This window comes from Balaenoptera physalus, assembly GCF_965194825.1.
Source record: "Balaenoptera physalus genome assembly, chromosome: 6".
NCBI classification, from domain to species: Eukaryota; Metazoa; Chordata; class Mammalia; order Artiodactyla; family Balaenopteridae; genus Balaenoptera; species Balaenoptera physalus.
In genome coordinates, this window is record NC_138885.1 from 88,154,901 (window position 1) to 88,170,704 (window position 15,804).

At 40.6% G+C, this 15,804-nt stretch overlaps 1 protein-coding gene across 2 annotated transcripts in view; it reads right to left on the reverse strand.

The window, feature by feature from the left end:
- Positions 1-15,804, reverse strand: part of ANKRD44 (ankyrin repeat domain 44) — a 325,415-nt gene that overhangs the window by 143,581 nt on the left and 166,030 nt on the right. For both annotated transcript variants that reach the window (XM_082466993.1, XM_082466992.1), the window contains exon 5: positions 757-827. In XM_082466993.1, coding sequence (XP_082323119.1) covers positions 757-827 — 71 coding nt within the window. The remainder of the gene's footprint in view (positions 1-756; positions 828-15,804) is intronic.

The following is a 15,804-nucleotide window of genomic DNA, read 5'->3' on the forward strand; positions in this document are numbered from 1 at the left end:
ATGTTTGCCAAACTCAGCATGTTCAAACAGAACTGATTAACTTCCCCAACCCTTGCTCCTTTGCCTCTGCCTTCCATTGGGTTACCAATGGTAATGGTGTTACCATTCACCCAATGGCTTCTTTTCCATCTCACCCTCACAAGTTCTAAATCCTGCCAGGTTCACAACTTATCTCTGCTGTCAACACTCCCCACTGCTCAAAGGACATCCAGCCCTCTGCTATTGGACCCAGCCTCTACTATCAGACTTATCCTCTACTACACCCTGTGTTCCAGCTACATCCAACTGAACCCACCATTCAATCACTTCCATGACCCTTGTCCTACAGCATGTTTCTCCTCCTGCCTCAGCCCTCTCTCCTTTTCCTGGCCTGGTAAGTCCCTATCATCCTCTAAGGACCAGCTCAATTGACATGTCTTCTTGGAAGACTTCGTCTATTCAAGAAGACAGTTATTTGCTTCTTCCTCCAATTCAGTTATGATATTGTACTGATCTGCTTACCTGTTTGCACCCCCTTCAGACTGAGAACTCACTGAAGTCAAGGATCACACCGTCCATCTTGGACCACCCCAGTCAGCCCCTAGCACCATGCCTGGCACACAGGAGGTGCTTAAACAAACAGCTGTTCAATTTGGTAACCCTCTTGCATTAGAAGTAAAAGCCTTTTGCTCACCAGTGAGAATCCCTAATTCAGCAGAAAGCATTTTTCTCTTTCTAGGAACCGGAGGTGCTAGATTAAATAAGATGATCACTCACTTCACTTCTGGAGGCAACAGCCCGGTGCAGCGGGGTCAGCCACATGTTGTCCTTGGCATTCACACGAGCTCCTGGAACCAAACAGCACAGGTTAGAGGCATAGTGCAATTCTGCTGATGTGAAGTCAGATGCTATATCTTGTGCTCTCATTTGCCTGGTACAACCAACACATTTTGTTTTGTTTTTTCCTTTCTGCCAGTCATGTGCTTTCTAGCCACCAAACAAGGAGAAGCCACTGAATGCAGTAGAAGGAGCAAGATCAGGAGCTGAGGATGTCACAAGAATTGGGTCAAGACTAGATGGGAAATAACAGTGTCTCACTGGGTAGGAGATACAGTTGTAAGAAAGCTCAGATTCTCCAGAACTATAGAAATGTAGGTTCTGAAGAATGAAGAGCTTTTCAGGGGTGTGTATGCATGTGTGTGTGTGTGTGTGTGTGTGTGTGTGTGTTCGTGTTCCTGAATGTAATATATATTCCTGAATATAAAATATATAATCATATACATTATTTTATTTTTAGTCATTAAGCATATTTATCTCACAGGGCACGCAACATCCTTCTTGGAAAACTGTTAGCGATGAGCAGCCTTCCAACAAATGTATACTAGAGGCCAGTGAAGTTGAGTTCTGATGAGATTTGATCTGGGCTAAAGGGATTAGCAGAAATCCGTTTTATCCAAGAATCCCAATTATTTCTCTGGAACTAGCCAAATATTTTGGTAGGAAGAAGCCAGGTTCCATGGAGCTTTTGGACAGACACAACATGAAGCCTATGGAGGCTGCTGACGGCTCCCTCACACTATGGGGTGGGCATACAGGCTGACACACGAGCCAGAGCCCGGTCATACTCAGGGAGGTGCCCATGCTCAGCTCCCTGGGAGCCACATCACAATCACGGAGCAGAAGCTCCATAGGAACAGATTCCCGGAAAGTAGAGTATGCCCTCCGCCCATGACACCTGCACAATTCTCCATGCGTACACACCCACCAAGCTACAACTGAACCACTACAACACCCAATATGAGCTTCCTTTTTTTGGAATCTGGATTTTGATCAGTCTTCTGGTCAGAGATGGAAAGTTTTATAAAAGGACTGCAAAAGGAGAGGAGGATAAAATATCTATGATATCTTTGCAGATGCAATAAGAGTAGACTGGTTTTTTTAAAATATTTATTTATTTCTATTATTTATTTATTTTTAGCTGTGTTCGTTTAGCTGTCTTCGTTTCTGTGCAAGGGCTTTCTCCAGTTGCGGCAAGTGGGGGCCACTCTTCATCGCGGTGCGCAGGCCTCTCACTATCGCGGTCTCTCTTGTTGCGGAGCACAGGCTCCAGACGCGCAGGCTCAGTAGTTGTGGCTCACGGGCCTAGTTGCTCCGCGGCATGTGGGATCTTCCCAGACCAGGGCTCGAACCCGTGTCCCCTGCATTGGCAGGCAGACTCTCAACCACTGTGCCACCAGGGAAGCCCGAGTAGACTGTTTTAGCCTTAGGACAACAAGGAAGGAAGCTCATGGGGATGAAGAGTGGAGTGATGGATCAAAGAAGCTAGAAAGTAAGGCAGAGGAGGGGAAGTGCAAAGGCGGTGGCTCTGAGACAAGGGCCGAGAAAGTGAGTCAAGTGTAAGCAGAGGCTGACCAACCTCTGTGAGGCCAAGGCCAGCTGACAGCTAAAAAACAGGAACCGTGTTTAGAAAACAAAAAGGCAGCAGGAAACTTTCATGGATAAAAGTGTGCTAGAAATTGAATTTAATCATAAAACTTACACTGTTTTTTCTCTTTAACTGAAGAACAAATACCATCAACCATACTAATGATAGAAAACAAGAACATAATAATCCCTAAAACAAAGAGAGAGAAAATGTCTCTTCTCCCCTCATTCTGATTTCATTAGTTGGAGGTGGGACCAGGCACAGGTATTTTTTAAAAACTCCCCAGGACCCACGGTTATTGTAATAGGCTGTTAAGATTGAGAGCCACTGGTAAATTGTTGCTTAGTTTATCAAGCTTAAAATTATTTGAATCCTAATTCTACTAACTTCATCCAGGCAGCTTACCTGAAAAGGTTCAAGCCCCTTACATCAGTAAGAACCAAACAAAATCAGTTTGGTGGTGCTAAGACGTCAAGGCAGCAGTCATCTCACTCCCCAGTAGCAGGATGTCCTGGGCTAAATGCTCTGGAGTGAAACGAATGAGATCTGGGAAGGACAGTGGGATTCATGGTCAGAAGACCCAGATTTGATTCTGATTTCAGCACCTACTGGCCCAGCTACCAAAAGCCACTACTCTGTAAAATGAGGCTAACAACAACATAATAATAATACTTCTCTACCCACCTCATGAGATGGTAGAGAGAATCAAGTGAATTTGAAGGTGCTTTGTAAATTGCAAAGCACTAGAAAAATATTAGCAGTTCTTATTTCCAAATCCCCTCTAATGTCATATTTACTTCTAAATCTATGACTCAGGTCTTCAAGGAAGTGAGAGGCATAGTCTTTGCCCAGGAAAGTAGGGGGAAGTCAAACATATAGATTTAAGAACGCAAAGAACCATCACCTAGAGATTGCACAAACAGGTATCTTTTGAAGACTAAGAGACACTCAGATGCTAGAGAATGCCGGGGAGGAGGAAACCCAGATGTAATTAAGAGCAGAAAAAATTGTGAATTTTTTTTTTTAAACTCCTTTGACTTTTTTTTTTAATTTATTTTATTTTTGGCTGTGTTGGATCTTCGTTTCTGTGCGAGGGCTTTCTCTAGTTGCGGCAAGCGGGGGCCACTCTTCATCGTGGTGCGCGGGCCTTTCCCTATCGCGGCCTCTCTTGTTGCGGAGCACAGGCTCCAGACCCGCAGGCTCAGTAATTGTGGCTCACGGGCCTAGTTGCTCAGTGGCATGTGGGGTCTTCCCAGACCAGGGCTTGAACCCATGTCCCCTGTATTGGCAGGCGGATTCTCAACCACTGCGCCACCAGGGAAGCCCAAAAATTGTGAATTTTAAAACAAAATTTTCCCTACCAAAAAACAAATTTTAGCTTTCCTCTCCTAAGTCTTAGTTCCAAGGGAGCACCAGATGATTGTTACAAAGCCTACCTTTCTGGTTTAGAAACAAACAGTATTTATCCCTCAGGTCCTAGTATTTCTTCTTCCAACATTCAGCTATTCAACCCTTCTAAAATTACCCATCTTTTTGTCAGGCCTTTACCCGCGTCATAAATATGTCTATTTTACCACATTGTGCTTATACCTGCATATCAGAAGACAGACCTTTTATTCTCTCTTGTAACTCAAATGTATATTTGTTACTTAATTCTAGGCTGTTTCTTTGACACATCACGAACATCACCCAGATTTCACGAAGAGCTGGATTCAAGTCTCATTCCCTACCGGTAGAGATGGCTGTATCAGGGTGTCCCTTCAGATTCCCTGTCCGCTTTTTAGGGACTTCCGTGTCACGAAGTCAAATCAGTCATCTGAGATGAAGAACATCTGGCCGTAAGTTCCCTCTGTTTCTGGGTTTGAATTTTCACCTGGCTGTCTGCGTGATGTTCTTATCAACACTTTAGTCACTCCGTTCCTTAGTACGTTTGTAGGAAGGAATGCTACATGGGACAGATTGATACCCGCTATGGGTAGCATATCAGTTCTGCCTCAGAGCCTCTAAATCAGTGCTGCCCAATGGAAATATAATGTGAACCAAGTAACTGAAAATTTTCTAGTAACCACACTAAAAAGGGTATAAAAAACAAGTAAATTAACTTTAGTAATATATTTTACTTAACTCAATATATCCAAAATATTATCATGTAATTGAATTTTTTAATTATTGAGATCATTTGCATTCTTTTTTTCATGCTAAAGCTTCAAAATCCCATGCATATTTCACACTCACAGCACATCTCCATTCAAACGGGCCACACTTCAAGTGTTCAACAGCCACAGCTGGAGTGTGGCTACCATACTGAACAGTGCAGCTCTAAATGCTAGGTGGCAGAGCCCAGGCTTGGCTACTCGTTTGCTTGAGTAGCTCTCTTCAGTTCTAAGGAGCTATGATTCTACCATTAGAGCTGTGAAACTGCTAAGAGCCGTGTTAAGAATGGCTAACGTGATCTGAACGCTGACTCTCTATACTAACGTATGTGTAATCCATTTAATAGGGAGATACTATTATTATGCCAGTTTTATAGATGAGGGAACCAAGGCCATGAGAAATAACATGCTCCAGGTCCCCAGCTTAGGAAATGGTAGATTTGAACCCAGGCGGTCTGACTTCAAAGCCAAGCTCTAGGGCAGTGTGCCTCATTTCACAACTAGCAACATTCATACAGCATTCAACTAACACTGATTGCATTTCCCTTCCATTTTCCCCATCTTTCTCTCTGGTCCTTAGAGTCACTCTTCTCTCCCTCTTTCTCCATTTTCATGTATATATTTTCATATATATGTATATATTCCCCCTTGATTTCATTCCTTCTTTCTCATATTTTTCCTTCTAGTTCCAAACACTGGTTATAATAATATGGAACAGAAATACATATTTTGTTATTCATGGTCTTTCACAGAGTAAATACTGTGTATAAACTTAAAAAGCTAATGTAAGAAGAAGAAACCCAAATGGTAAGACACATGTGAAAAGATACTTTTCAAAATTCATCAGGGAGAAGCAAATGAAAGCAACATTAACAAAGCATATTGCACCCATCAAATTGGGGAAAATTTTAAAGTGTGAAATGCCGAGAGTTAGCAAGGATATGGAGCAACAGGGAAACATAGATAGAGAGTGTGAATTGGTACAACCCCCTTTGGAAACAGGGTGGTGCTACCTAATAAAACTGATGATGTGCATGCCCTACCACCCAGCAATTCCACCCAATCATATACCCTAGAGAAACTCTCATACATGTACAAGAATATTCACTGAAGCATGTTTGTAACAGCAAGATATTGGGATCCTAAATGTTGATCAAGAATAAAATGGAAAAATACACTGTGGTATATTTGTACAATGGAATGCTACACTGTCATGGAAATGAACAGACTGAAGTTATATATATAAACATATGCACTTCAAAAACACAACATTGAATGAACAAATGAAGTTGCAGATTAATACCAATGGCTTAATACCAGTTACATAAAGTTTTTAAATTTACAAAAACAAAGCAATATGTTGTTTATAGATGCATAGATTGAAATAAAAGTAATAAATATGGCTAAAGAAAACAACTACCAATTCTGGCTAGTGGTTGCCTCTTGGGAGGGAGGGTGTGAAAGGATAAGGAAAGGATACAATGGGCTTCAACTGTGTCTTCAATGCTTTACCTCCTTTTCAAAAAGATATAATGCAAGTATAGAAAAATCTTAAGATTTCTTAAAGCTTGATATACATGGGTATTAATTACATTATTCTCCATACTTTTCTATATGTTTGAAATATTTTCTAATAAAATATTTCAAAGAAAGCTAGTACACTTAAAGTTTTATGTCTCTTAATGAAAATGGTTCAGGGGGGGATTAAGTTGCTTTTTCTTACACTACTTTTTTCTTGGTTAGTTGCCTTTCTTGTTAGAAAAATGACACTTTCATATAAAATGGTCCATTCATAGTCTCTTCCAGGACTTTCCTAAGGCTCACCCCAGGTGAGTAAGAAAAGAGGAGTAAGAGCTGCTGTTTGCTTTGCAGATGACATCATTTGTACAGTCCGTTTTTTTTGTTTTTTTGTTTTTTATAAAGAATTTTATTTACTTATTTATTTATGGCTGTGTTGGGTCTTCAATTCTGTGCGAGGGCTTTCTCTAATTGCGGCAAGTGGGGGCCACTCTTCATCGCAGTGCGCAGGCCTCTCACTATCACGGCCTCTCTTGTTGCGGAGCACAGGCTCCAGATGCACAGGGCAGCAATTGTGGCTCACGGGTGTAGTCGCTCCGCGGCATGTGGGATCTTCCCAGACCCGGGCTCGAACCCGTGTCCCCTGCATTGGCAGGGAGATTCTCAACCACTGTGCCACCAGGGAAGCCCCTGTACAGTCGGTTTTGATAAGAAAATTTCAAGTTAATGACGTGTTATTTGCTGGTCTTATTGTCATTTTTTTCTCATTCTGTCCTCTCTCCACAATCACTACTGCTGATCTCCCAAGCTGTTGAATAGAGGCAAGTCAGCACACGCAGGACCTCAGAAGTTTGTGCCTCTTGGGATGAAGATGGCGGAGTAGACGGATGTGCACTCACTCCCTCTTGTGAGAGCAGTGGAATCACAACTAACTGCTGAAAAATCATTGATAGAAGACACTGGAACTCACCAAGAAAGATACCCCACATCCAAAGACAAAGGAGAAGCCACAATGAGACAATAGGAGGGGTGCAATCACAATAAAATCAAATCCCATAACTGCTGGGTGGGTGACTCACAAAGTGGAGAACAATTATACCACAGAAGTCCACCCACTGCAGTGAAGGTTCTGAACCCCATGTCAGGCTTCCCAACCTGGGGGTCCAGCAACAGGAAGAGGAATTCCCAGAGAATCAGACTTTGAAGGCTAGCAGGATTTGACTGCAGGACTTTGACAGGACTGGGGGATACAGACACTCTACTCTTGGAGGGCACACACAAAGCATCGGGACCCAGGGGAAGGAGCAGTGACCCCACAGGAGACTGAACCAGACCTACCTGCTAGTGTTGGAGGGTCTCCTACAGAGGCGGCAGGTGGCTGTGGCTCAGTGCAGGGACAAGGACACCAACAGCACAAGTTCTGGGAAGCACTCCTTGGTGTGAGCCCTCCCAGAATCTGCCATTAGCCTCACCAAAGCGCCTGTGGCCTCCAGTGCTGGGTTGCCTCAGGCCAAACAACCAACAGGGAGGGAACTCAGCCCCACCCATCAGCAGACAAGTGGATTAAAGTTTTACTGAGCTCTGCCCACCAGAGCAACACTCAGCTCTACCAACCACCAGTCCCTCCCATCAGGAAGCTTGCAAAAGTCTCTTAGATAGCCTCAACCACCAGAGGGCAGACAGCAGAAGCAAGAAGAACTACAATTCTGCAGCCTGTGGAACGAAAACCACATTCACAGAAAGAGAGACAAAATGAAAAGGCAGAGGACTATGTACCAGATGAAGGAACAAGATAAAACCCCAGAAAAACAACTAAATGAAGTGGAGATAGGCAACCTTCCAGGAAAAGAATTCAGAATAATGATAGTGAAGATGATCCAGGACCTCGGAAAAACAATGGAGGCAAAGATCGAGAAGATGCAAGAAATGTTTAAAAAAGACCTAAAAGATTAAAGAAAAAACACCTAGAAGAATTAAAGAACAAACAAACAGAGATGAACTATACAATAATTGAAATGAAAACCACACTAGAAGGAATCAACAGCAGAATAACTGAGGCAGAAGAACAGATGAATAACAGGGGCAGAAGAACGGATAAGTGACCTGGAAGACAGAATGGTGGAATTCACTGCCGCAGAACAGAACAAAGAAAAAAGAATGAAAAGAAATGAAGACAGCCTAAGAGACCTCTGGGACAACATTAAACGCAACAACATTTGCATCATAGGGGTCCCAGAAGGAGAAGAGAGAGAGAGAGAAAGGACCCGAGAAAATATTTGAAGGGATTATAGTTGAAAACTTCCCTCACATGGGAAAGGAAATAGCCACCCAAGTCCAGGAAGTGCAGAGAGTCCTAAGGAGAAACACACTGAGACACATAGTGATCAAACTGACAAAAATTAAAGACAAAGAAAAAGTATTAAAAGCAACAAGGGAAAAATGACAAATAACATACAAGGGAACTCCCATAACGTTAACAGCTGATTTTTCAGCAGAAACTCTATAAGCCAGAAGGGAGTGGCATGATATATTTAAAGTGATTAAAGGGAAAAAACTACAATCAAGATTACTCTACCCAGCAAGGATCTCACTCAGATTCAACGGAGAAATCAAAAGCTTTACAGACAAGCAAAAGCTACGAGAATTCAGCACCACCAAACCAGCTCTACAACAAATGCTAAAGGAACTTCTCTAAGTGGGAAACATAAGAGAAGAAAAGGACCTATAAAAACAAACCCAAAACAATTAAGAAAATGGTAATAGGAACATACATATCGATAAGTACCTTAAATGTAAATGGATTAAATGCTCCAACCAAAAGACACAGGCTCACTGGACGGATACAAAAACAAGACCCATCTATATGCTGTCTACAAGGGACACACTTCAGACCTAGGGACACATACAGACTGAAAGTGAGGGGATGGAAAAAGATATTCCATGCAAATGGAAATCAAAAGAAAGCTGGAGTAGCTATACTCATATCAGATAAAATAGACTTTAAAGAATGTTACAAGAGACAAGGAAGGACACTACATAATGATCAAGGGATCAACTGAAGAAGAAGATATAACAGTTATAAATATATATGCACCCAACATAGGAGCACCTCAATACATAAGGCAAATGCTAACAGCTATAAAAGAGGAAGTCGAAAGTAACACAATAATAGTGGGACTTTAACACCTCACTTACACCAATGGACAGATCATCCAGACAGAAAATTAATAAGGAAACACAAGCTTCAAGTGACACAATAGAACAGATAGATTTAATTAATATTTATAGGACATGCCATCCAAAAACAGCAGATTACACTTTCTTCTCAAGTGTGTATGGAACATTCTCCAGGATAGATCACATCTTGGGTCACAAATCAAGCCTTGGTAAATTTAAGAAATTTGAAATCATATCAAGCATCTTTTCTGACCACAACGCTATGAGATTAGAAATAAATTACAGGGAAAAAAACATAAAAAACACAAACACATAGAGGCTAAACAATACGTTACTAAATAACCAAGAGATCACTGAAGAAATCAAAGAGGAAATCAAAAAATACCTAGAGACAAATGACAATGAAAACACGATAATCCAAAACCTATAGGATACAGCAAAAGCAGTTCTAAGAGGGAAGCTTAGAGCAATATAATCCTACCTCAAGAAACAAGACACACCTCAAATAAACAATCAACCTTACACCTAAAGGAACTAGAGAAAGAAGAACAAACAAAACCCAAAGTTAGTAGAAGGAAAGAAATCATAAAGATTAGAGAAGAAATAAATAAAATAGAAACAAAGAAAACAATAGCAAAAATCAACAAAACTAAAAGCTGGTTCTTTAAGAAGGTAAACAAAATTGATAAACCTTTAGCCAGACTCATCAAGAAAAAGAGGGAGAGGACTCAAATCAATAAAATTAGAAATGAAAAAAGAAAAGTTACAATGGACACCGCAGAAATACAAAGCATCATGACGGACTACTACAAGCAACTCTATGCCAATGGACAACGCTATGCCAATAAAATGGACAACCTGGAAGAAATGGACAAATTCTTAGAAAGGTATAACCTTCCAAGACTGAACCAGGAAGAAATAGAAAATATGAACAGACCAATCACAAGTAATGAAATTGAAACTGTGATTAAAAATCTTCCAACAAAAGTCCAGGACCAGATGGCACCACAGGTGAATTTTATCAAACATTTAGAGAAGAGCTAACACCCATCCTTCTCAAACTCTCCCAAAAAATTGCAGAGGCAGGAACACTCCCAAACTCATTCTATGAGGCCACCATCACCCTGATACCAAAACCAGACAAAGGTACTACAAAAAAAGAAAATTACAGACCAATATCACTGATGATGAATATAGATGCAAAAATCCTCAACAGAATACTAGCAAATAGAATCCAACAACACACTAAAAGGGTCATACACCATGATCAAGTGGGATTTATCCCAGGGATGCAAGGATTCTTCAATATATGCAAATCAATCAATGCGATACACCATATTAATAAATTGAAGTACAAAAACCATACGATCATCTCAATAGATGCAGAAAAAGCTTTTGACAAAATTCAACACCCATTTATGATAAAAACTCTCCAGAAAGTGGGCATAGAGGGAACCTACCTCAACATAATAAAGGCCATATATGACAAACCCACAGCAAACATCATTCTCAACGGTGAAAAACTGAAAGCATTTCCTCTAAGATCAGGAACGAGACAAGGATGTCCACTCTCATCACTATTATTCAACACAGTTTTGGAAGTCCTAGCCACGGCAATCAGAGAAGAAAAAGAAATAAAAGGAATACAAATTGGAAAAGAAGAAGTAAAACTGTCACTGTTTGCAGATGACATGATACTATACATAGATAATCCTAAAGATGCCGCTAGAAAACTACTAGAGCTAATCAACGAATCTGGTAAAGTTGCAGGATACAAAATTAATGCACAGAAATCTCTTGCATTCCTATACACTAACAACGAGAGATCAGAAAGAGAAATTAAGGAAACAATCCCATATACCATTCCAACAAAAAGAATAAAATACCTAGGAATAAACCTACCTAAGGAGGTAAAAGACCTGTACTCAGAAAAGTATAAGACACTGGTGAAAGAAATCAAAGATGACACAAACAGATGGAGAGATATACCATGTTCTTGGATTGGAAGAATCAATATTGTAAAAATGACTATACTACCCAAAGCAATCTACAGATTCAATGCAATCCTTATCAAATTACCAATGGCATTTTTTACAGAACTAGAACAAAAAATCTTAAAATTTGTATGGAGACACAAAAGACCCCAAATAGCCAAAGCAATCTTTTTTTTTTTTTAATTTATTTATGTATTTATTTATGGCTGCATTGGGTCTTCATTCCTGTGCGAGGGCTTTCTCTAGTTGTGGCAAGCGGGGGCCACTCTTCATCGCGGTGCGTGGGCCTCTCACTATCATGGCCTCTCTTGTTGTGGAGCGCAAGCTCCAGATGCGCAGGCTCAGTAATTGTGGCTCACGGGCCCAGCTGTTCCGCGGCATGTGGGATCTTCCCGGACCAGGGCTCGAACCCGTGTCCCCTGCATTGGCAGGCAGATTCTCAACCACTGCGCCACCAGGGAAGCCCTAGCCAAAGCAATCTTGAGGGAACAAAACAGATCTGGAGGAATCAGACTCCCTGATTTAGACTATACTACAAAGCTACAGTAATCAAGACAATATGGCACTGGCACAAAAACAGAAATATAGATCAATGGAACAAGATAGAAAGCCCAGAGATAAACCCACATATCTATGGTCAACTAATCTATGACAAAGGAGGCAAGGATATACAATGGAGAAAAGACAGTCTCCTCAGTAAGTGGTGCTGGGAAAACTGGACAGCTACATGTAAAAGAATGAAATTAGAACACTCCCTAACACCATACAAAAAAATAAACTCAAAATGGATTAAGGACCTAAATCTAAGACCGGACACTATAAAACTTTTAGAGGAAAACATAGGAAGAACACTCTTTGACATAAATCACAGCAAGATCTTTTTTGATCCACCTCCTGGAGTAATGGAAATAAAAACAAAAATAAACAAATGGGACATAATGAAACTTCAAAGCTTTTGCACAGCAAAGGAAACTATAAACAAGACGAAAAGAGAACCCTCAGAATGGGAGAAAATATTTGCAAACGAATCAATGGAAAAAGGATTAATCACCAAAATATATGAACAGCTCAGGCAGCTAAATATTAAAAAAACAAACAACCCAATCAAAAAATGGGCAGAAGACCTAAATAGACATCTCTCCAAAGAAGATATACAGATGGCCAAGAGGCACATGAAAAGCTGCTCAACATCACTAATTATTAGAGAAATGCAAATCAAAACTGCAATGAGGTATCACCTCACACCGGTTAGAATGGGCATCATCAGGAAATCTACAAACAACATATGCTGGAGAGGGTGTGGAGAAAAGGGAACCCTCTTGCACTGTTGGCGGGAATGTAAATTGATACAGCCACTATGGAGAACAGTATGGAGGTTCCTTAAAAAACTAAAAATAGAATTACCATATGACCCAGCAATCCCACTACAGGGCGTATACCCAGAGAAAACCATAATTCAAAAAGATACATGCACCCCAATGTTCACTGCAGCACTATTTACAATAGCCAGGTCATGGAAGCAACCTAAATGCCCATCGACAGACGGATGGATAAAGAAGATGTGGTACATATATACAATAATGAATATTATTCAGCCATAAAAAGGCACAAAATTGGGTCATTTGTAGAGACGTAGATGGACCTAGAGACTGTCATACAGAGTGAAGTAACTCAGAAAGAGAAAAACAAATATCATATATTAACGCACATATGTGGAATCTAGAAAAATGGTACAGATTAACTGGTTTGCAGGGCAGAAATAGAGACACAGATGTAGAAAACAAATGTATGGACACCAGGGGGGGAAAACGGGGGCGGGGGGTGGTGGTGGTGGGATGAATTGGGAGACTGGGATTGACATGTATACACTAATATGTATAAAATAGATATCTAATAAGAACCTGCTGTATAAAAAAAAAATTTAAAAAAAAAAAGTTTGTGCCTACCCAAAGGTGGGAGGGCTCTAGAATCTTAGCGAATCTTTTGCTGTCTTTCCACATGCCATTTTATCACCACATTTTGAATGTAAGCATCTCATCCCAGTAGCTCCCTCACCAGCCAAACCACCAGCATACTGACGAGGGCAGAGGACATGTGTGTAGTGCATGCCTGACCTGTGTCTACCTGCTTTTGCCACTGCAAGTTCAAATCTTACCTTCCCAGCTGCATGGCACAGGGAGATCAGCTCGGTGCTTTGCGACCACCTGGAGGGGTGGGATAGGGAGGGTGGGAGGGAGACGCAAGAGGGAGGGGATATGGGGATATACGTATGCATATAGCTGATTCACTTTGTTATACAGCAGAAACTAACACAACACTGTAAAGCAGTTATACTCCAGTAAAGATGTTAAACAAAAAAACCCCAAAATCTTACCTTCCATCCTCCTCTCTTTCTCCTCCCTCCCTCTGTCCCCTCCTCCTCTCTCCTCCCTCCTCCCTCTCTCTCTCATATACACAACCTATTTTTGTCTTTGTATGTGTGCATTAAAATGCTTTATCTTAAGGAAATAACTGGGTAAATGTTAAGACTAATCTTTAAGGATGATTTAAGAAAGGTTAGTCATAAAAGTAAAATACTGGAAACAACTTTGGCATTAGACAAAGAGTTGGTTAAATAAATTACAATACAGCCACATGATGTAGCTGCGATGCTTTGTAAGAATGCTTAATAATGTGGAGAGATGTTCACAAACTATGGTTGTGCGCAAAAAGCAAGTACTAAAACATTATGAATGAATGAACCCATTTTTGTAAAAACATTAAACATTCTAGAAGGATGTACCACAAAAGCCCTGAGATCACTTCCTGGCACATGGTAAACACTGTATACTTGCTTGCTAACTGTTATCGAAGTAGAGTCAGGGAACTAAGGGATAGAGACTGGGGGTATCTACCACTGGCACAGTTCTGAGTCCAGCTGAGACCTTAGTTAACAGTTGCCACATGAAGGATGCTTTCTGGTTAAAAGAGAGATCCAGCAATGTCTCCTCAACTGAACTGGCTTGAACCAGAGCTATGAAAAGGTGCCTATCACCATGAATAGCAGCAGACTTATTTTACTTCATGTTTTGATCATATGAGTAATACATGAATGCATTCTTCTTTTAAAAGATAGATTGTTAAAGATTTAGGTAAAATCCCCTTGAGAATCATCCCCAATGCTGGACTCTCTTCACTCCCTGAAGAAAACTACTACTCTGAGTTTGGTTGGTGAGCTTCTGGTTTCTTTTATGTCTTCATATACAAATATGTGTACCCATAGAAAATCAGAGAATTAAGCTGAGTGGCCAATACAATAGTCTTCTTGTTTTTTAAAATATTACACAATTTAAAAAAATTTATAGCACTATTTCATAAGTATGATTTTACATTAATGTGTCATATTGTAATAACACTGAATTTCCTTGTTTCATTCAATAATATATTTTTCATATCTGTTTATGTTGAAACTTAGAGAATGAGTCCATTCTCTTTATTTGCCACATGTATTCCAACATATAAATACACATTTTTTTTAGACATTCTCTCTATTGATGGGTATTTCAATTGTTTCCAGTATTTCACTAGTCAAACAATGCTGCTATGAACATCCAGAAAATGACTCCTTACGCAAATGTGCAAGTATTTGTCTAGGATAGATAATTAGAATTGGACTTTCTGTGTCAACAGTCAAGCACACTTTTGGTTTTCATAGTCTGAACCCTCCAAAGTGTATCAATGTACACACTCACAGTGTATGATTGCTTAATTTCCCCACATTCTCATCAACACTTGATATTATCAGTTATTTAAAATACTGCAGGACTTCCCTGGTGACGCAGTGGTTAAGAATCTGCCTGCCAGTGCAGGGGACACGGGTTCGAGCCCTGGTCCAGGAGGATCCCACATGCCGCAGAGCAACTAAGCCCGTGTATCACAACTACTGAGCCTACGCTCTAGAGCCTGAGTGCTGCAACTACTGAGCCCACGTGCCACAACTACTGAAGCCCGCGCACCTAGAGCCCGTGCTGTGCAACAAGAGAAGCCACCGCAATGAGAAGCCCACGCACCGTGAAGCCCACGCACCGCAACGAAGAGTAGCCCCCACTCACCGCAACTAGAGAAAGCCCGCACCCAGCAATGAAGACCCAATGCAGCCAAAAATAAAGAAATAAAATAAAATAGTGCAAATCTGATTGGAGAAAAATGGTCTCACATTTTTGGTTTCCTGTTTAACAGTGAGGTTGGGCATCTTCTAATATGTTTGTTTACTGGTCATTTATAATTCATTCTCTGAGAACCATTTATTTATATTCTTTGCCTATTTCTCCTATTTTTCTATGTTTTTCTTATAATTTATATGCATACATTTATATTGTCTTGTTATTATTTTTTTTAATTTAATTTTATTTATTTTTTATACAGCAGGTTCTTATTAGTTATCTATTTTATACATATTAGTGTATATATGTCAATCCCAATCTCCCGATTCATCCCACCACCTTGACCCTGAGCTTGCTGCGCAGCATAGCAACACACGCCACGTGTGTAACAAACATCAGCACTGTGTTCATGCAGC